The sequence below is a fragment of the Poeciliopsis prolifica genome, unplaced genomic scaffold (assembly GCF_027474105.1).
Source record: "Poeciliopsis prolifica strain line A6 unplaced genomic scaffold, Auburn_PproV2 SCAFFOLD004, whole genome shotgun sequence".
Lineage (NCBI taxonomy): Eukaryota > Metazoa > Chordata > Actinopteri > Cyprinodontiformes > Poeciliidae > Poeciliopsis > Poeciliopsis prolifica.
In genome coordinates this window covers 12,279,715-12,300,559 of record NW_026562379.1, presented here as the reverse complement: position 1 = coordinate 12,300,559, position 20,845 = coordinate 12,279,715, and the positions used below count along the sequence as shown (strand labels likewise).

Below are 20,845 nucleotides of genomic sequence, written 5' to 3'. Positions count from 1 at the left end.
CTTGAGGATTGACTTTGGACACAGTTAGACTAAATAAAAACCGAATTAGAATAAAGGTAAACTCAGTTTATGTGACATATGTTCAGATTGGTTTTGATATTATTTTCTTCCTCTCTAATAAATGAAGTCATCATTTAGGCTCAGGTTATTTTTGATAGATAATAAAATGCATTCAGTGACCTAATGCATTTCCTTATGAAAATAACTAAAAGGAAAGAAAACTGAAAAAAATCATGGGGCCAAAACCTTTTCATAGCAGATTAGATGACCAATTAAATACATTTTGTATATAACAAATAATTGCAACAACATTCCCAATTTTGAAAGGAGAGTTAATTCAAAAGCAGCATCAAATTAGATATCTGTGACACATTGATTTGGCAATGTGCTTGCTGTCTTGTTTGCTGGTTAAATTGGTTGAAATGACAAAAGCCTCACTTCAAATCTGCATGAATTAGTAGAATTTGGCAGAATTTGGCTTGTGGGGCCGACTTGAAGAAGATCTCCTCATTTCTTTCCTAAACAAAGTTTAATTGAACAAACTTAAAATCAATCACAGGTACATGGTTATCATTTTCCAAGATGCTACTCGTGAATAAATTTAACTCAAACACAAACAGCTGAACTTGAAGTATCATGTTGTAACTATGTTAACAATCAATAAAGTTGTTTTTTAAAAAACAAAACAAAACTTGCAAATCCCCCTTTTTTAAAAAATTCTTCAAAAGCAGATACACATTTTAGATATGAACTGAATTAAGATTCAAGAATTTATGAGAGGCTTCTAATGGTTTGGGAGATCTAAGCTTGTGTCGTTTCTGCCTTGGGCCAGTTCTGATTTCAACTCTGTTTCCTTTAATACTGACTCAGTTACCAGCTTTGCGGTTTTTTTGTTTTTTTTTAATGTTACCTGAAACGCCTAACTTTCGGTCGCATGACTGTTGTATTGTAAAGTAGGGAGCATTAGTGCAACATTGTCCACATATCCAGGAGTTGGGAGATTTCAGTGAGAAAGCCCAGGGCTGTTTTTGAAGTGTTCGCCGCATCTCATCCTGCCCCGCTTCATCCGAGACAGCTGTTATAGGCAGGCGCATGGAAAACGGTCCAATCTTTGGAGTGGGTTGGGATGCTCTACAAAACAGGAACGGGAGGGGTGAAAAAAAAAAAGGTGACTGAATCCACCTCTCTCCTCCCTGTGACGTCGCACGGTGTGGACTCGGGGTGCGCCGCTCTCTGGTCCCGTCTCGGCTTCCGCCCCGTTCGGACTCAGTCCATCTCACCTGCCGCCTCTCAAAGCTGCGGGGGGGAGAGACGCGCGTCAGGGTCGGGCTGCTGCTCCGAATACCCGGCTTTTTCCCCCCCCCCCTCCTCCTCCCAGTCTTCCTACTACTACTCCACGCCACTCGTCTTGTCCCACATTGTCAGTGAACTGTTTCCACACTGCGTGAAGAGAGCGAGGACAGGAACCGGTCGCTGAATTAGAAAACAAAAGGTGGCAAGAAGATTTAAAGAAGAAAGGAGGGAAGGCAGAGAAGAAGAAGGAGGAGGAGGAGGAAAGAGGTCGCTGTGGTTCTTCTCCTTTCAGCAGTTGCTGAATCTCCCACCGAGAAGATGCCGAGGATAGTGTGCATGTTGGCAGTTCTGGCTGCGGGGCTGAGCGCCGCTCACACCAAAGGTACGGTAGGTGAAGGGCAGCCTGCTGCTGCTCCTGCTCCGGGCTCAGCAGCTGTTGGTGTGGATGTGTGCAGAAATAAAAAAAAAATGAAAAAGAAAAGAAAAGAAAATGTCCCTCTGACACTGATAACTCCCTGCTGATCGTCGCTGATTGCTCTCCGATTCTCGATAACATCTCTGCTTTATCCCTGATCACCAATGGCATTTCAAGGTGTTTGCTTTATCTCCCGCAGCTTGTCTGTGCTGCTTAACAAGGTGACCTGTTTTGGTCCAGATCTGCTATCTTTGCTACATTTAGAGCTCACATTTCTGTAAGTAAGAGCTGGATGTGGGAGAAACGTTGTGTTATTCAGCTCAGCAGTGCACGCCTGCAGGGCTTCCCTGTTGTTTGAGACTGATAGATGAAGTTATGTAGGAGGAAAGCAGAGGATGCAGGCAAGTTCTCATGAAACTGGAACATCAGTGGTGATGATGTAGATGTGATGAGCTTGATGCCTCTTGGAAGTTGGGACAGTCAAGATCAGGAAACGTTAGGAAATCTCTTAACTAAAAGTGGAGCTGATCAAAATGTCTGTGACAAGCACACAGAGTGAACTTAAAGGTCCCCATTTTTTCCTTCTGCAATAGCTGGTGCTTAAGCTTAATATGACATTAATTATTGACGTCCAACTAATCCGATTAGCTCACACAAATGTCAAAACACAAAGCCACAGTCATACAGCAAGACAACATCCAGATGTCAAAACTGTTTGCCTCACTGTTGGCACTTTCTTGCTTCACTTGCTGAACTAATTTTAGTCTTCACCCACCCGCTGCTCAGTTCTCCTGCGAGAGTAGCGTGTGTTCTGGGTAAAGCTGCTACACGTGGCAACAGGTTTGTGCTAATCAACTCCCCTTGGACCCCGGATGAGCTCTTCTTCTGCCGTGAAATAACAAGTTGACATCTGTCAGTTTCGTCTGGCAGGCACAGGAGACTCTGCAGCTGCAATAAGCTGCTCATCCTCCCTGACACAGCAGCCAGCCTCCCCGGGTTTATTGTCTGTGTGTGGAGGAAAAACAGATGGAAATAGAGCCGCTGCAGGCTGTGTGACCTGGACAAGAGGTCAGAATTTTGCCCCACGTCCACTTGCAGACACCCAACAGGATGACTATGATGTGCTGTGCTCTGGGATAAATTGATGCATCGGCTGGTTGCCGCCTGTTAGGAAACTCATGGAATTAGCTGTAAGCAAACTGTTTGGGCTGGAATTGTCGAATGAGGCATGGGCTAATTACCAATGTCTCTTTACCATACCGCAGCTTTGAGACTACAATTTCCATCATACCTTTCCTTAAATTGTTTTTTTAAAAAGTCCTGAAATATTGCAGTTGCTGCACACTGCCAGTCAGCAGCCGGCTGAAAGAGTAGAACCGAAATAAAGTAGAAGCAGCCTTTCTATTCAGCAAAGAGGAAATTCAAGTGTAACAGCAGCATTAGTTGTATAGATCCACACAAAAAATGTTTTTAAAGTGTTAAAAGCTATGTATAAAAACCAGATAAGAAAAAAAATAAGGAAAGATAAATGCAGCTGAATGCAGGTTCACAGAGCAAAACAAATAGGAATAAATGTACGGTATTAATAATAAAAGTAATTATTTTTATGGAATTGGATTTGGAATGAAGACCACATAATAATAAAAGTAGGGATTAAAAATAAACAGTCCTATCATATTCTTGGGCTCTCAGGCAGGACTTAAAGAGGTATGAAACAGCTTATTGTACATAAGCAGCAGTAAGAATAATTGTTGCTTATTTGTTTTGATAAAAAATACACGGTTTTACAGATTGATGTTGTTTTTCTTTGCTCATTTTTTCTATGTATTAAAATGTTGCATATAAATATTTTCAGAGTAGGAAAATTCTTTCTTTTTGTAATTCGAACTTTTATGTTTTCGTTTAAAGTTTTTACTAAATTTACCAATACCATGAAAGTGTGATTTTGTTACTGGAGGCTCTCATACCATGAGAACCTGACTTGCTGCTGTCAAACCACAACGGTTCATGTTGTGGAAGGATTTATTGTTTTCCATCCAGTGCTTGACTGTGAAGTAAACAAATTACTCCTGAGCCAATGAAGGTGGAAAAACCAGGCGTGCCACAATTCTAATTGATTCCCCGGGGCCTCTGTACAGAGCAGTTTAAAAAAGCCAAACATAACAACTAAAAAAAACAAAAAACAAGCCCTATGTCTCCAGACTGTCTATCTGTGGCTACATTGGTTCTTGCAATCTTCCTCCAGTCCTGTTACAGCTGACAGAAACAAATCATTTCCCATTTCCTCCCACTGGAACTGTTTCTGCATTCCATTTTTTTTTTTACATTTTTATTTTAAACACAGACTGAAATAGAACATTCATGTCATGTGCAGGAGAGAAATCTGCCTGTGTGGTGCCAATAAGCGAAGCTGTTTTCCAGATAACTTTGAAGCGCCGCCACTCCTGTTTAGCCACCGTCTCATTCCAGGAAAGCACGGGAGCGGATGTGCACGTTGCTTTAATCACTGTCGCTGTGGAGTCCCTCCATAACCTTTTTACTGCTCACAAGGCAGAGCATTCATGTGTGTATCTGGACACGTGTGCTCGCCCACTCTGAGTATGTGTTGTCGGTAATCAGAGCTTGAAGCTTTAACATCCCTCCGTGTGAGGGTGTGTGTGAGTGATAGAGTGCATCCAACATGGTGACAGCCGCCAAGTATGCAGAATTGGGCGAGGAGGTGATGTCGTTTAAAAAGGAATTATTGCCTCCACAGATGCATACCGCGGCTCAAACGATTTCGCGGGGACTGAGCGTGTCGCCACGCGACGGACGGGGAGACTCTTTTGGCCACGAAGCAGAAAGTTTTCTTGTCTCTTGTGTCTCCTGTCATTGCTGCCCAGAGTCTAGCTTTTGTGTAATTCCAAGCAATATGACCTCTGAATTTAGATAGCTCATTACCAGTAGTGTATTTTAATTCAGCTTCCCACCATAAGACTCTTTGTTAGTGAGACTTCTTTTTGCTGCTTTGTTATACCCAGATGAACACACTTAACATTTCATCTTGTTGCCAAGCATGGAAACGGCTAGGATTTTATTTCCAGGCCCGTTGGTAGCAAGCTGCTGGGACTCTGACGTCCCATAGTAAAAGCTCTAGGATGGATTGAGGCAGGCTTTATAATTTATACCTCTCCATACGGTATTGTGCATGTTGCATGGTGTGTAAGGCGGTGCTATTGTGAGTGTGTGTGAGAGAGATAAAGCAAGTCAAGGGGGCTTTCGAGGTTCCCATTAGCAAATAAAACAGGAGGGGGGGCAAAAAGAGGTAGATTTATGCCCTCTCTTTGTCGGGAGAAAGTGCATTATGGAGGGACTCTATAAATCCTCCGACAAGGCTGTGACACGGGACGTGGCACAAATCTCGTCCGGCTCATCCCGACCAGGGGATGCGGCGGAACAGTGGAACAACACAGATTTATTTACAAACACTTGCTTTCTCCTCCTTTGAAAAAGCCCTGAACAGCCTTCTGCCTTTGCAGGGGAAGGAGAGCTTTGCGGCTACCGAGTCGGAGCCGCTTCATGCTGGTGATCCCCTCACAGATCTGCAACTATCAGAGACAAAGAGTAGACCCAGGGTGGATGAGTCAAAGCGGAAGATGGAGGGCTTGCTCAATCCTCTGAGAGCTGATGCTGAATCTGTTTTTATACTTATAGCAACAAAATGGGGGGAAAAGTCATTCACTGTGATTCATGTCAGGTTCATATGAGAAGAACAATTAAATCTGATTGAACATCAGATATTTATTCCGCTGTGCTACTGATTGTTAAAATGAGTGTTAACACCATGGTGAGATCCAAAGAGCTGTCCCAGCCTTTCAGAAAGAATGTTTTAGCAAGTTTTGTGTCTGGTAAGGTCTCAAAGCAATCTGAAATCACCTCCTTTCCTGTACAGAACACAGTCTGTAGGTGGAAGACATTCAGAAGAAGTATGAGCATAACCAAATCTAGTTGTCACACTAAGTCCACCATGAGAGCAGGCGAGAACATGCTAAAAGAAGTCTCCAAAAGCCATAAAATGGGACCCACCCGGTAGTGTTTGTATGGAAGTTCATACCAATACAAATAGTAACTATTTAGGTTTAACCTCCATTTGAGGTGTGAAATAAGGAAACATTTGCTCTGTACAAAAAATACAAAGGCCAGACTCTTGTGTGCCAGGAATACCTCTAGATATTTCCACTGGTTGTCATACTAATGTGTGCTAGTTCTAATATAAAACATTATTTATTAGTTTGGCTGTTTAGACTTAGTGAAATTAGGCCTGGTTTATGAAGGACACATTCCAGATAGAACTAGAAAAAATTCTAATGCTGATATTACTTTCTCTGTCATCTCCTTAAAATGACTTTTCAGCCTGGAGATGGCACATTAAACTTTAGTAAAAGACTAAATCTTTGTACACCTTGCAGCTAGCCAATGCCTTATCAGTAAAAAATGATTCTTTTTAACTGAATCTTAAAAAATATATATTTTATCACTTTAGAAATTCCATTGCATTTCAGTTTTACCTTCTGATGTGAATCTAGGCTACAAATAGTTGTAAATATTTGGTTCTCTGTATAGGAACAGAGGTTTGCACATAGAAAAAAATGCTAATAAGTGATTATGAACCTTTTTTTGACTGTAAACTGTGGAACACAGAGATTACAGAGCAGTGCAGCTTCATATAAATTAAACATAGCATTAAATTTATGGCTGACTAAATATATTATTGTACTCTACCATCACAAAATTAGAACGTATAATATTAACAGTGAACCACAAATACAGTGGCATTTTTCTGAAAGCCTCTCATTGACATTTGCTTTGTGGTCGAATCTTGTGTTGTTTTTTTTTTTTTTTTGCGTATGGTTCTTGCATTTTAACTACTATCTGCTCAGATGTGGAAAGTGGGAGAGAAGGGAGTCACAGTGGATGAGAGCATCTAGTTCAGCTCCTGATAGAACAGGGTGCACCTTGCAGTAAGTAGGTGTCTCATCTTTCCTTCACTTCTTTTTCTTCCTTTGCTTCCTTCGAGTGGTCACAGCTGACCATACTTGGCACCAAATGTTCAGGCTGCCAAGGCCCATTGATTTGTCCCACAGACAGACAGAGAGAGAATGAACATTTGATCACAGACAAGACAGGATTCTTTTTTTTGTATTCGCATTATCGTGTTGGAATCTCAAGTGTCCTTTAGGGAATCAGAGAGGTTGGGGTAAATGGCAGATCAGGGGATGGAGAGATGAGATCAAGTTGAAAGGTCAGTTCTAAAAAAAATCATATTACAAGAATTTTCCTTGAGATAACTTTACATGGTCAAAGCTGCCATGTTTCTTATCTGTGTTGTAGTTCTAATAAGTCTTTATGGTATTTTAAATCTCTATACACAGATATATTTATCAAATGTGAAAGTAGGGTATTGTTGTTCGCAAATATTGACCATTGCAAAACTGTGTACACTGAGACCACAGGAGTAATGAGTTGTCATGGATCAAGGTCCCACAATATTAAATTGACAAAATATTTCACATAGTGCCATCAGTGGTTAGAATGTGACTTTTATCTGGTGAAATAAATGCAGACCACTATTACCAGCCTACAGATAGTGAGTCCTTCTAAGCTCTTATTTTGAAATACATTGTTGCCAACTTGCATTGAGCGACTCCTTTACAAAAAAGTGACTACCAATAAATCTAGCAACCTTTTTCTGTGTTATTGGAGACTTTAGTGACAACATCTGAAAGCACCAATCGTCCTGCAGTCAGAGCAGATCAGTTAGTGTTGCTGCGAGTCCGAAGAACTTGCAGGCGGTCAGTCTGACCGATGGCAGCCTTGTCATGCAGTCTAAAATAAAACTCTCGATTTGATTTCTGCGGCCTCAGTCAATGATTTATCTGCTCCACTGTGTGCCTCCGATAAGTGTCTTATTTGATACTATTTATGTACATTAGGTTCAGGTAAAATATTTACCTTATACACAATTTTATAAAGTTTATTTGTAATTCTAGACAGAGTATTTTTAATCGAATTTTGTCTTACCAGCAGTGAAATTCATTTCTTCTACTACCAGGATCAAATATGACCAAATCTGCAAATTTCCTAATTTGCAGATTTGGCAATTTTTAGAAGAGCCAATTGCTATTTAACCTGCTGAGGAGTTAACAACAGTGAGTAGTTGTTGAATTGCAGAACCAACTAAGAAAGCCTGATCATTACTTTTGATTATAGTCATGATGACAAAATAATAAAGCTTTGTAAATACTGTTTGAGAAATGATGTAATCATTAACTGATCACACCATTTGTAGTAGAACTTTTCTTCCACTGTTTAGCTTTAAAGTTAAAGTCAACAAACTATAAGAAAAAGAAAAGATAATTATTTGTAAGTAGTTACTCTCAGCTCAGTGACTTTACTTTAATCACTTGTTTTCACTGCAGCATGAATAAATATGTGTATGTTATCACTTCACTGCCACTCTTAATCTCCACTTCTCCACATTAATCAGTTCTGTAAAGTTGGCAGAAGTGCCTTCCCGCTCTCTAACCATACTGAATGCACTCTTAAGAGCTCTGCCAGACATACGAGAGACTCCTTCTGCCACCTTCTTCAGCGCTTCTTTAATCCATTTGTTCCCGCGCTCCAATCACTTAACTCGGGTGCAATCTCACCAGCGGACTCTCCTCTGTTATTCAGTGTGCGGTGATGACATATGAAGAGAGACACACATGGGTGTAGAAACACGCACACACACACGCACACATACCCACACACACACTGACACACACACACTCGCTGATGACTAGCGGAGGGTTTACTTTGACAGATAGCGTCTGACCTGTCGCTGTACAACAGCCAGGCGTGGCTGACCTCCGAGAAAATGATCACTGGGACAAGATGGAGAGAATTGCAGGTGCTGTGAGAGGAGGGTCAGGGAGAGAGAGCTGAAGATCTTTGTCTCCGTGACTCATAAATCTTCAGACTTAACAAGTGGGGCACACTGAGTCGAGAGCAGGCTTTTCGAGTGGACAGAACAAGAGTGGACGACAAATGTAGATGTAGCAATTCTTGCTCTTGTTTATGGCTGTTTTGCCTGTAACATTTAAAATATATGTTATGAATTGCTGGATGTGACAGCATATGTACTGTCATGTATCTTCTTAAAGTAACAGTTTAATATTTTTGGAAGCTGCTTGATGTGCTCTTTGGCCTAGACTTGTTGCCAAGAAACAAGTAGATGCCAAGACAAAAGGCTGTACAGAAACAATAACTCATAGTTTTATGGTGAATATTTTATTGACTGAACAAGTAAAATGTCATGTCAAGTAAGCATTAAATATGCTCTATTTGTTCTTTGGAGAATCACTTAAAAATTTGACAAGATCTTGGATCTTTCCTGACATGTTGGAGATATATTCATATATTAGCCATGTTTTCTCAAGTCCACACAGTCATCTCTCCTGCTGCACAAAGTTGTGGTTCATTCTGAGATTGAACAAATACCTGTCCCTGGCTCCTCCAATTAAAACGTCCTCGCTGTTTTGTCCTCCAGTTTTCAGTCACTCCTTGCTGGTTCCTCCTGTTTGTGATTGATAAGGTCCTGCCTGTGTTGGGGTCCTTTAGATTTTTTGTTTTTTTCTGTTTTGCTGCTACTATAAATAATTAAAACTCAAATAATAAATGTTTGAGACAAATGCTGAATGTTTTTTTTTTTTAAGAAAAATATTTTAGGATTTACTGAAGTTGGTGTTGAAGGTTTAGAGATTTACACAAATAAAATATTAGAAAAGGGCCACAAAGTTCTAGTACTTCTTTGGTCACTAAAAACAAACATGTATTCCCTCTTATGTTGTACAAGAAGCCAAATATTGATTGAATTTATGCAAAGATTGTCTGTGTCTCCCTCCCGAACATGTTATCTCCCATTCTAAGAATAAGAGAAAGATTTGTAAGAAAGTAATACAGAATTTCTTTATTCCTTAAATAAAGTGTTGATTGCAACAGATAAAAATTAAACTTGCAAAATTAGACCGAAAGACTAAACCTGCATATTTAATGAACACTTATCCATAGACTTACACTGATTGGATCTGGGGAAATGCTAATGCAGTGGCAGTGCTAAAGGCAGCTATGTATTCAGGTCAGCTTCACATAAGCATTACTTCTCTTTAGTACTTTTAACAGCATCACACATTCCCAAGTATGAATATATAAGAAGCATGAGCACCATGTATTCGATAAAGGTTTGAGGTTTGATACAAGCACCATGGTCCTAAATGCTAGTCTGTCACTGGACTCAATTTCAATTAATCCTTCCATTTCCCCAGGAAGGCAACAGTTGCCCATCCATATGCTAGTCATTTACAGGCTGAGCGGGAGTTTACTGGAAGAGCTTACCTGTGAAATCACACCATTCATTGGCTCATTCTATCTTGAATGCTTCCTTATAAACCACACATATAAACCTCTTACCAAGACTAAAATAATTGTACAATTCTAGATGTATGCACTTAGTGCTGAAATTTTTTTCTGTATTTGACATTATTCGTCTGTGGTATTCAGTAGAGGGTTTTGTGAGTTTTGTCAGCATCCCTGGTGTCAGTCCAGCTTGCATGCAGATGCTGCAATGTCTGCCACTCTTCTGCAGAGGGTGGCCACTGGAGAGGAGCTCTAATGAGCTTTCACCTGTTTTACTTAACTGTTCTTTTATTCTCACATCAAAGGCCTGCTGCAATCTTTTTGTAGTCACTGAAATAAGTAGAAATATTTATCTCAAAAGCTAAAAGAGCAGGGTGCCAGACACTTAGGAAACATTTAGATTTACACATTGTATTATCAAGGCTCTGAAGGCAAGATTTTATGTGAGATGATGCAGGTCGGGGTTGTTGAAAGGCTTTGCAAGAGGCATCTCCGCTATTGTTTTTGACAGCAGAGAGTGTTGCTTTTATCCTCCTTTTGAAACACTGCACATTTACAGGGAATCGCTTGCAACAGGCGGATAATAGGCCCACACTAAGCCAATGCTATGTGCTGTCCTTGGTCCTGAAGCGAGTCAATGACACTCAGCAAGGCACTGCTTGAGTGGAGCTATCCATTGTTCACCGGAGACTTTGTCTTCATGCCAGACAGGGTGAGTGGGAATTTGCATTATTGGAGGGATGGAGCTGTATGGGAAGGCTACAGGGACCCCACAGCATGTTGTGGTCAGGATGTGTTGGAACACGGATAAATGAGTGACAGATGGACGGGTAGAAATAACAGAATGTTCTGCAGCATGTGTATATTCAGTGTTTATAACATGTAGTCTGGAAAAAACGTGAGAAATGATTGTGAGACTGAATTAACAGATTTTCATATTAGTACCAAAACAAACTGTCTCAATCTCTCATTATGCACAGATGACCTTGCAGCTTCCAGCGACTGCTCACATGTTATGTTTCTGTGGAGTGTGTTTGAAACTTACTGTCTGGCTGCAATTCTGATGTTAGAGTAAAACTAAGGTTTTCACCAGAGCTTCAATTTATGGCATTCAGTATTTACATACTTAATGATTCAAGATGGTGTCATTGTTCCTAAATGTACTTAGAGTAGAACTGGTTTTCCTAAAGTCAGTAAAGCGCCAACAAATTTGCTCAGCCTTTTCTAATTTAAGTAAAATCGTGTCCCTCAAAAATTAATGCATTTTCCTGTCATTTATGTGACAAACCATGGCAAAATAGCACATGATTGTGAAGTTGAAAAATAATTAGAAAAGTTCTTTTACAAATGAGAATCTAAGCTTTGCATGTACTTATCTTCTAACCTCCTGCATTGTACATCAAACTTCCTCTGCATTTATACCTGCAAATCTTTTTGTGTATGAATGGTGCTAGCGACTGGCATTTTTGCATATTTTTAGGTCTTGCAAGGAACTTAAATTTGGATTTAGATCTGAACTTTGATTAGGGCAAGACACAAATATACTCTTTTGATATCATCCTGTCCATCTATTCATTGTCTATTCCTGTATGTCAACATTTGGAGCACCAATAGTGGTCTGTCCAAAATTTTTGTATGACTTAACTTTGCTTTAATAATTTTCACAGCTTTATTCCTGACCTATCTGATGTGGTCCTTGGTTTTCTAATTGACTCCTATGTGCTATTTTGATACAGTATTTTTCAAAATCAAAATATTGTTTGCTAAATAGACACACCACACTCCTCCAGATATTTTGGTCTAGCACAAAAGAATTCTGTACAATACACAGAGCTTTGTGATTATAAAGGGACAAAGTGTGGAAAAAGCTTTGGCTGGGTGCTGTGTCTGTGCCCTGTGGGTGTTTGCTCGGTCACATCAAACCGCAGCACATAGAATCTCAAAATAAAATGTTCAGTCTGAGTTTCCTTGACTAGTGCCCTGTGATTCTCTCAAGCAGGTTTTACTTTTCAAACTGCAATAGAAATCTCTGGCCACAATGACCCATGAATCATGCAGCTTCATGAAGTGCTCATGGGGAGCTATGTGTATTGCATGTGTAACACATGCACAGTGAATGTGTGTACCTCAACACACAAAAGACAATAGCTGAAAACTTCCAATGCTCCCATTTAATATCAAGACCTTCAATCCAGGACGAATTGCTCGCTCACGTGGACATACGAATGTCCACGCTCAGAACACATGCAAGTATGGAGGTTCTGAGCAGTTGTGACCATCTTTGCAAAGAAGGTCCGTTATGGATGCAGCAGTTTTCATCCTGTGCTGTAACTGGGCCACTAACACACACCTTCAGGTGGAAACGCACATACACACATAAAGATCTGCAAAGGTGCATCCCAGGTTCCCTTTTGGCTGTTGCACAGACTCGGTAATTGCATGCTCAAATGTGCGTGTGAGCGCATTTAGGTGTCGAGGTCATACCCTGAGGGATGTGAACTCTCGAATCAGGCTTTAACAGGATGCTCGGGGCCTCATTTATTCCTGTGTGTTTGGAGAGAAACCTTTATGAGGCAGAACAACAAATAAACTGCAAGTCTTTTTATTTTTACAACACTTTGGATCCGATAGCACATTTTAGGCACAGCTTTGATTCACAACGTTGCTCTGTATCTCTTCATTTTGTGCTCCAGCTCTGCTGCAGACAGCAGCCTGGCGGAAGCAGCTCCGACTGTGTTACCAGTAGGAAGATCTGGGTCACTGTATGCCTCCTCCTTCTCCTCCCACTGCTTTGCATCCTCTCTGTTCCGTCTTGTCCGTCTCCTGTTCTATTCTGTATCTGCCTTTATCTTGTCCTAATCTGTGTCTTTTCCTGTCTGCATTTGTCTAATCTCGGAGCCAGTAATATCAGAAATTGTATCTCCTATTTTTCTGTTTTATGTTCCTTCAATCTATAACCCTCATCTTTCTCCATGCTCCCACAGGGATTTTTTTTTCTGGTGCAGTATTAGCATGGAGGTAATTACTGATGACGAAGCTTGGCCAGAGCTGATCATTCTACTCTCTCCTTCCCTCAGGATCTCTCTCTTTTTCTGTTTCTGATTCACACTCAGTCCTCTCTGTCTTATTTCTTCTTGAACAAGAACACCTACAGAGATTCTCCTTTTGGAAGGGCATTGGGTTAGGGACATTTAAAAGCTGAATTCTTTAATCCAGACCCTCTTTAAATTCTGCTCTCTGAGAAGCTTGTGTTGACTTTAGTTGAGCTGTGCTTTATCAGGGCCAAACATACCCTGAAGAGGCAGAGACGCAAACTCGTGCAGAAAAACACACAAACTGGCATGCAGACAGGGTCTGTGTCTTCACAACTAATTATTGTTTCTGTCCTAAAAACATAAAACCAGGGAAATAAATTTGTGTGTTCACTTATTATATGCATACTTACAGTGTACCATTATTGATTTTCAGATTTTGTTATACCACAATCTCAAACTTAACTGCATTTTACTGGGATTTTATTCAATAGACCAATACAAATAGCACATATTTGTGGAGTGAAAAGTATTGGAGTTCAACTGACTAATATTCATTCTGACACAAGAATATTATTTGATCCAAGCTATTCTTTTGTAGTTCTGGGTGCACGCTTTGGGTTGTCGTCTCTCTGACCAGTCTGAGGTCCATTGCTGCCTCTACCATGTAATTGGCTTGCATATGTTCATTACATTCCTTTGGTATGTTCAGAACTTGAGGACAAGTGGCTCTTTCCCACTATGAAATGAGCTTTAACTGGACCTGAAGGTGTTCAGCTAGTCTTTATATAGCTGCCCAATTATAAACACCTTTTGAGGCCTTCATTTGAAGGATGTTCCTAACGTGTTGTTTTCCTATATTTTCAGTTATAGTTTTCAATTAATTGCACTGACTATACCGTGTTTTAACAAATTGCTGTGATATACTGTATCTATGTAAATCAGAAAGCTACTATTAATGAATATATATAAATAAATTGCTACTATATGCAAATAAAGGGTTATATGTGTACAACAAATGGAAACAAAACTGCCAGAAGAGACCCAAGCCCACATCTCTTATTCTTTGTGTTTTAACATTTGATTGTGGAAACACACTGCATCCCGACATAGAAGCTTTACTTGGTATCGGTGTGTGTGAAGGTCACTCACTTCTCTCAGGAGCACATCATTAAGTCATGAGTTCAGACGGCCTCACTCCTCATTTCTTTACTTTTAGTCTCTCTCTCTCTCTCTCTCTCTCTTTCTCTCTCTCTCTCTCTCTCTCTCTCTCTCTCTCTCTCTCTCTCTCTCTCTCTCTCTCTATATATATATATATATATATATATATATATATATATATATATATATACATATATATATATATATATATATATGAATGTGGAAGATCAGGTGGTTTTGTTGGGTGTTTGTGTATCTGCATCTGGGTGTCTGGGTGTGTGTACAGGCTGCTGTACCCCACCCACCTCCCCCTTGAGTTCTCATTAAGGAAAGGGTGGATGGCCGAGCTCAGGCCTAACATCTGTCTGTGAGAGCAGAGGGCCCCTCATCGGGCTCTCAGCTAGGCAGCATCCAGAGAGGTGAGGCAGCGTTCTGCTGAATAACGAGCCTCACCACGGCAACTTGCTCTGCAGAAAAGTTGACCAACGTTCCTGTGAACTGGATCGTAAATGCAAATCCATGAAACGCTCGGCGCTTGAGGCAATACTCTGCAGACCTTTATGCACATCAGTTGTATGTACTGATAGTTTTACTCAGCAAGAGTTAAGTTCTGAACATAAATTCTAAAAAGAATCTGCAACAGCTGTTGGCGCTTTAGAAACAATTTATGGGCCATCTTTTCAGTAAGTCATTTTGTGGGACAGATTCAGAGTAGCAATAGCAAATCTTAAACTGATAAAATGAGATTGGCTCAGCATTTTTATCCAGTTCTGTTTTAACGTTTACAGGATTGTGACTGATTCTTAATGTAGAGTTGCTGATCAATTTCTAAACAGTTCGAGTTCATTGTTTAAGAACTGATATGAACAGTTCTCCTCTTAGGTCCACGCTTGTACATTTGCGTGGACCGAAGACCTTAATGTATTTATGGTCATTATTTACTGTAGGAGCAGAGTCAAAACATTTTCACTGTTGATTCAAAACAAAGACAACATGATTCCAGAGCTGGTATTTTAACTCTGCTCAAGCAGCTTAATTTAGCAATTTAGCATGTCTGGCATTCGCATCTGCAGTCAGCAGCTTCCTTGTGTATTTTTTAGATAATTCAGACTCTTACCTTCAAACTGAGATTATCTAATGGCTGCTGACTTTTCAACATCCAGCATGTTTCATGTTGAAGTTGAGTGTTTGAAAGGGTCAAACACACCAACTTTGCTGTAATAAATGTAGTTTTCCTTTTGTCGACTGAGCTCTTCCTTTCTGTTAAAGGCAACAATCTGGAGACAGCAGGCAAATGTCTTGTTGTTGCTCTGACGACATAAACACCTGACACTCAAAATAGTTAACTGTAAGGATTTTTTTTCTTGTTAGCCCAAAATGCCGCATTCACTGATTGGGAAAAGATTGAATTTCTAACCATCTAATGTATCTTAAATCTTTAAGTTAGGCAAGAGGCGGTACAAGTGTAATTGCTTTAATAGACTGACAGAAATTTTTGTAGACCTTCGAATGAGGTTTTGAGTTGTATAAATAAGTCTGACCAGGTGAGTTACATTTGTTATTTTGACCCTAATTTGCACTAAAATATTGCTTTAAAAAAGGAAGAAAAGAAAAAAACTAGCCCAGCTTTGTTCTTCATGATATCCACATTAACCTTATTGGTTTTGCTCAAGTTCTACAGCTTATTGTTCCCATGATATTAGTAAGATGAAAATAAGTACTGGCTCTTTATTACCACAATTATTTTCACTCATCCATATTTTAATGCAATATTAGCTCTTGGATATTCAGATTGAAAAATAAAACATCAAGATGTGTTTTAGCTTCAGCTTGTGGATTTTAGTAGTTTTGTATGATTTTTAGAATTTTCCATCAGTTAATACAAAATGTACAGCTGAGGCAAGTGGAGCTAAACTGCTTGGGAGAATAATATTGTTAATGTTGTGCTCTTCTGTGGAACTGTTTTGCAATTATTATTGTTATTGTCTTTACAGAATGTTCCATATGTGTTTGGAGATATTATTTTAACTCTATTAGTTTTTTACTTTTTAAAGTGGAAAACATTCAAAAATACATTCTATATCCAAAGCTATCAGATGTTCTATGAACACATTGCTGAAGAATAGTGATAAAGACACAAACTTCCTACATGTTTGTCACATAAAAGAAAGCTTGGATGAGTTTCAAATAAGTCATCTCAGCAAGAAGCATGAAGTTGTTTAACTTTAGAAGAATGCAAATTACTATGCACAGGGACTTTAATATATAAAAAAAACACATTAGAAAAATATTACAAGCCTGCAGAGGGGAACACTTGGATGTCTTCAACTGAGATTTAAGCCTTCTTTTCACTTACATGTTTTTTTTCTACTTACGATAAAATACGATCCTTGTCAATTCCTCCTCCTCTATTCTTTTATTCACGACATAAATCTATTGCTCTCTGGGATACTGTGATTATTCATATGTATGACGCTGTAGACTCACTGTTCTAGGTGTTTATGTCTCACCAGTCTCTCGAGTGCAGGAGTGTTGCTCAATAAGAACTTAAAGAAGGCTGGTTGAGGACTTTTTTCATGCTCAAGATTACACTGACAGTAGCTGCAAAAGAGAACAGAATGGAATACTGGATTCTTCATTTGGCTACCAAGGAAATAAATGATATGTAGACTGAGTAGTACTGTCAAATATGGTATTGTAATTTGAGATGTTCTTTTGGATTAAATATATATATAAATATATAAAAAGTAATATAGCTTCTCTAAAATGAAAGTTTTTAATCTCGACCAAACAAAGACTAAAACTGGGAAGCACATCTGAGCAACGGCTTCATGCATGCCATGAAGAAAAAGCATAATTTGCATTGATGAGTTGTGTTTTATATATATTTTAGTTTTCTTTACGAGACAGGCCTGCATACAATGACATCTCCAAGGAGATGTAGGTCAGCTCTGTGACCTTAGCGTCACCCCTGGATCAGACAACTACTTATGAAGAGCTGAAGCTAATTATATGGAAGCAGAGAAAGGCTTGCAAGACTTGGTTTAATTTCTTGTGTTTGAATCTACTGCAGGTACAGCATAGCCTTTCACTTCATGTTCCATGTCCTTTTTGGAACTGGATTAAGTTATCCTGACCTGCAGTAAATTTACTTGGCACCACAGGCGCTCTTCCCATGAGGATTTCAGGACAAAAACTGATATTAAACCAGAGAATCCTATTGTCATTAGAAACTAACTGCTCCTCCAGTCATCTTGTTATTTTTTGCCAATCAGGTAATAAATTATGACTAATATGAATATATTATGTCTGTCTCCTTTGCTGATGATTCATCACTAGCTGTTTGTTTGCTGTCTAGACTCAAAAGAGAATCTGTCTGGTGAAGATATCCATCCTGACTCTTGCATTTGTCACACTACAATTACAAATGTATCATTTTTTATCGATGGTCGTGGGGAAAGTATTAGTGGGACTTTATTGAAATTTTAAATTGAGTTAATTGCAGGGTCTGTTATAAAGTTATTACATTTTAATCAAAAGCCACATCTAAAAAAAAAAAACATTTCCAGTTTAAAAAGCACTTTTTTGCTGCAGAGCTATTCAATTTATAGACACATGAGCTCTTTGTTATTTTAGCTATTCATCCATCCAATTGGTGAAGTGGTATTTTATGCTTGAAAAGCTTTAGTAATAGGCCAACTCCTTTTTTGCACATTGACATACATCAGTAGTTTTTTTTCTGGGTCTCATTAGATTTTTTGAAGCAAAAATTAACCCCAAGTGACCCAAGAGAAGAAGCTATGTTGTCCATTGCTGTTGTTTGCAGATGTTGCATGTGCAGAGGCGGTTCTAGCCTGTTTGGTGTCCTGGATGAATAACTCCACTGGTGTCCCGCCCCCATTTGACTCCATTGTGACTGTGCCTTTACTGTGTCTATAAATGTTATGTTCATAAAATGAAAAATGCGTGACACAACTACAAACGAACCAATAAATGGCCATCCACCAAAACAGTGAAATGGCAGCACCTGCTTTGGGAATTCGTTTCTTCTGCAGATCAGAATACATCCTGTAGGAAAATGTGCTGAAGGCTGCAAAAGATTTTAGCCCAAGGATGGTAGAACAACCCTAAACTTACTGCAAGAGTTACAAACAAGTGGCTTCATTTGAAGCATATTCAAGTATTGGAATAACTTTGTTAAAGTCTCGGATGAAATCCAAGTTACAGTCTGATACAAGACTTGAAAGTCGATGTACATGGATGCTCACTATCTACTATAACTGAGCTTGAACTGTTTTAAAGCAGAGAACCTTTGAAATTATGTTACCTGTCCTGCTATACCAGCTTCCCCTAACATTTAAAAAATACTGTATGCAAGTTGACCTTGCATATGGATAAACGGGGATAGATGACAGATGGATGGTTTATTTTCAATCTTCATAAATCTTATAAAATGCTTTCAAAGTCTGTGGTTTTCTTGTGACACAGTGTCATAAAACTTTCATAGGGTGTAAATACTTCTTAGGAGTCGACATATGAGGCTGATCTTCACAATCTAACTCATGTGAATAAGCTCCCTTAACTTTTTGAAATCATCCTTCGGAGCTCATCAGACTCTTGTAACAGCACACAGATATGAAACCATCCATCTTTGTCTCATAAATACAAAGAAATATTTTATCTCAAAATTACACTTTCATGTTGTCTGAATACACACAGCTGCTGCTTTTCACTCCCACTTATTTGCACACATGCACACACTTTTGCACCCAAATACATTATTTAAATATCAGTGAGTCATTTCCTTTTATGCAGTGACCCCCCCATAATCGCCCACCAAAACAACAAATAGATTAGATCTGGCTGTGTGCCATTTCCCAGGTGGTATTTTGAGCCTCTCCAGTGCAGACCACCTGATGCTCAGGGTTTTATGAAACGGTCGCTTGCGTGAGTATGTGTGTGCATGTTTGTGCCTGTTTGTGCCTGTTTGCTTAAGTGTATTGGTCAGCTATTACTTGGCCTTTGAGTCCTTGTCTGCCTCGGTGGATCTTCCTTCATGTGTTTGGATATAGACATCCTATCCCTGTTGCTTATTGCCAAGAGGCAGGGACACTTGTTGTGCGGAACAGACACACACTTTCACACACACTCAACTGCTGATTCCCTTCTTTGCCTTAAAATTCTGAAATTCACTGTATTTAACCAACTCCAGTTTATGCCTTTAGTGCATTTCCTGATGGGTGTGCAGCTCTGCTGTGTAACACACAACCCTACTCCAGCTGTGAAGAGAATTTTTTTGCTGCAGTATTTATGAACTGTCATCCTAATCACACCTTCGCCACTTCCATTTCCAACACATCGGGAGGTTTTTGGCTTTATATTCAAACACGTTTTGAAAGAAATAATGGAAACGTGTGACTGTTGGCAGAGCGAATGCGAGGTGACAACAGAGAAAAGGTGAGATTTTTGGCAGGCATGTCAAAGAATGATACGCAATAAACAGAAAGACTAGGTTAGAGAAATGTAGACAATGATGGCATTTATCTCTTGAATTTCTGTAAAAAAATATTTCAGTGTTTGGCCTGTTTTGAATAAACAGCATTTATTTGTTTCTCCTCTCTTGACATCTACCATCTGTAACTATTGGTGCTGCCTTGTTCCTCTGGAGGAGCTGCACAGAGATCTAAGGCCCAGGTGGGGGAATATAGGGTAACCACAGAAGTCTAGTTGACACTGTGGTCTAACCTAACTGATGAAGAACATCATCCATCACACATATAGCCACAGCCTATCATTGTTAAAATACATAGCCATAAAATATGTATTTACAACTAACCCAAGTGTTTTGTTTAAAAGACCTATATATTAATCTAAATGGTTGGGAGACTCTTTACCACAGTTTCTTACTTCTACTCCAAAAATTTACACATAACATGCAAAGAGTTTTGTGATTGTAGAAACCACACTGGAAAGAGCTGAAATTTATATTTTCTTGCAGAAAGGTCTGTAGAATACAACCATGACACAGTGTAAGATTTGTCAGTATGTATAGTGGACTCTCAGTATTCGAGGGAGTTAGGGACAACATGCAAATAGCTATAATTTATGAATAGCTGAGCCCCTATCTTAAAATGCTTATAACAGTCTCTTTCAGTAATTCAGACACCAAGTATGCCTTGATATGCATTAATAAACTTGAAAACCATTGTTGCACTAGAGCTGATGTCTTTCAGTGTTTCTTATTTCCGCTCTTGGGTGTGCAGCCAATCAGCGCCAAGGAAAATAAACGCCACTCCTGGGTTGACTGCATTTCAAATGTCAGCCAGTAATGTGCTAAGTAGCACTGGACCTAGATAGTTCACCATCTGAAATTGCCTTGTCTTTCAAATATATTGCATATGGTTTAGGTGAATCTGCTGATATAGAACTGTAAATGGGTGGGGATCCACTGTATCAGTATAAATCCTCAACATGTCACTTGGAATGATCTTGTGGTTAATGCACAGGG

General features: G+C 39.4%; 1 protein-coding gene across 1 annotated transcript in view; it reads left to right on the top strand.

Annotated features, from left to right (window-relative positions):
* Window positions 1-1,230: 1,230 nt before the first annotated feature.
* Window positions 1,231-20,845, top strand: part of LOC129359070 (calsyntenin-2-like) — a 264,814-nt gene continuing 245,199 nt past the window's right edge. Inside the window, exon 1 of the mRNA XM_055028446.1 lies at window positions 1,231-1,675. Coding sequence (XP_054884421.1) covers window positions 1,612-1,675 — 64 coding nt within the window. The 5' untranslated portion in view covers window positions 1,231-1,611. The remainder of the gene's footprint in view (window positions 1,676-20,845) is intronic.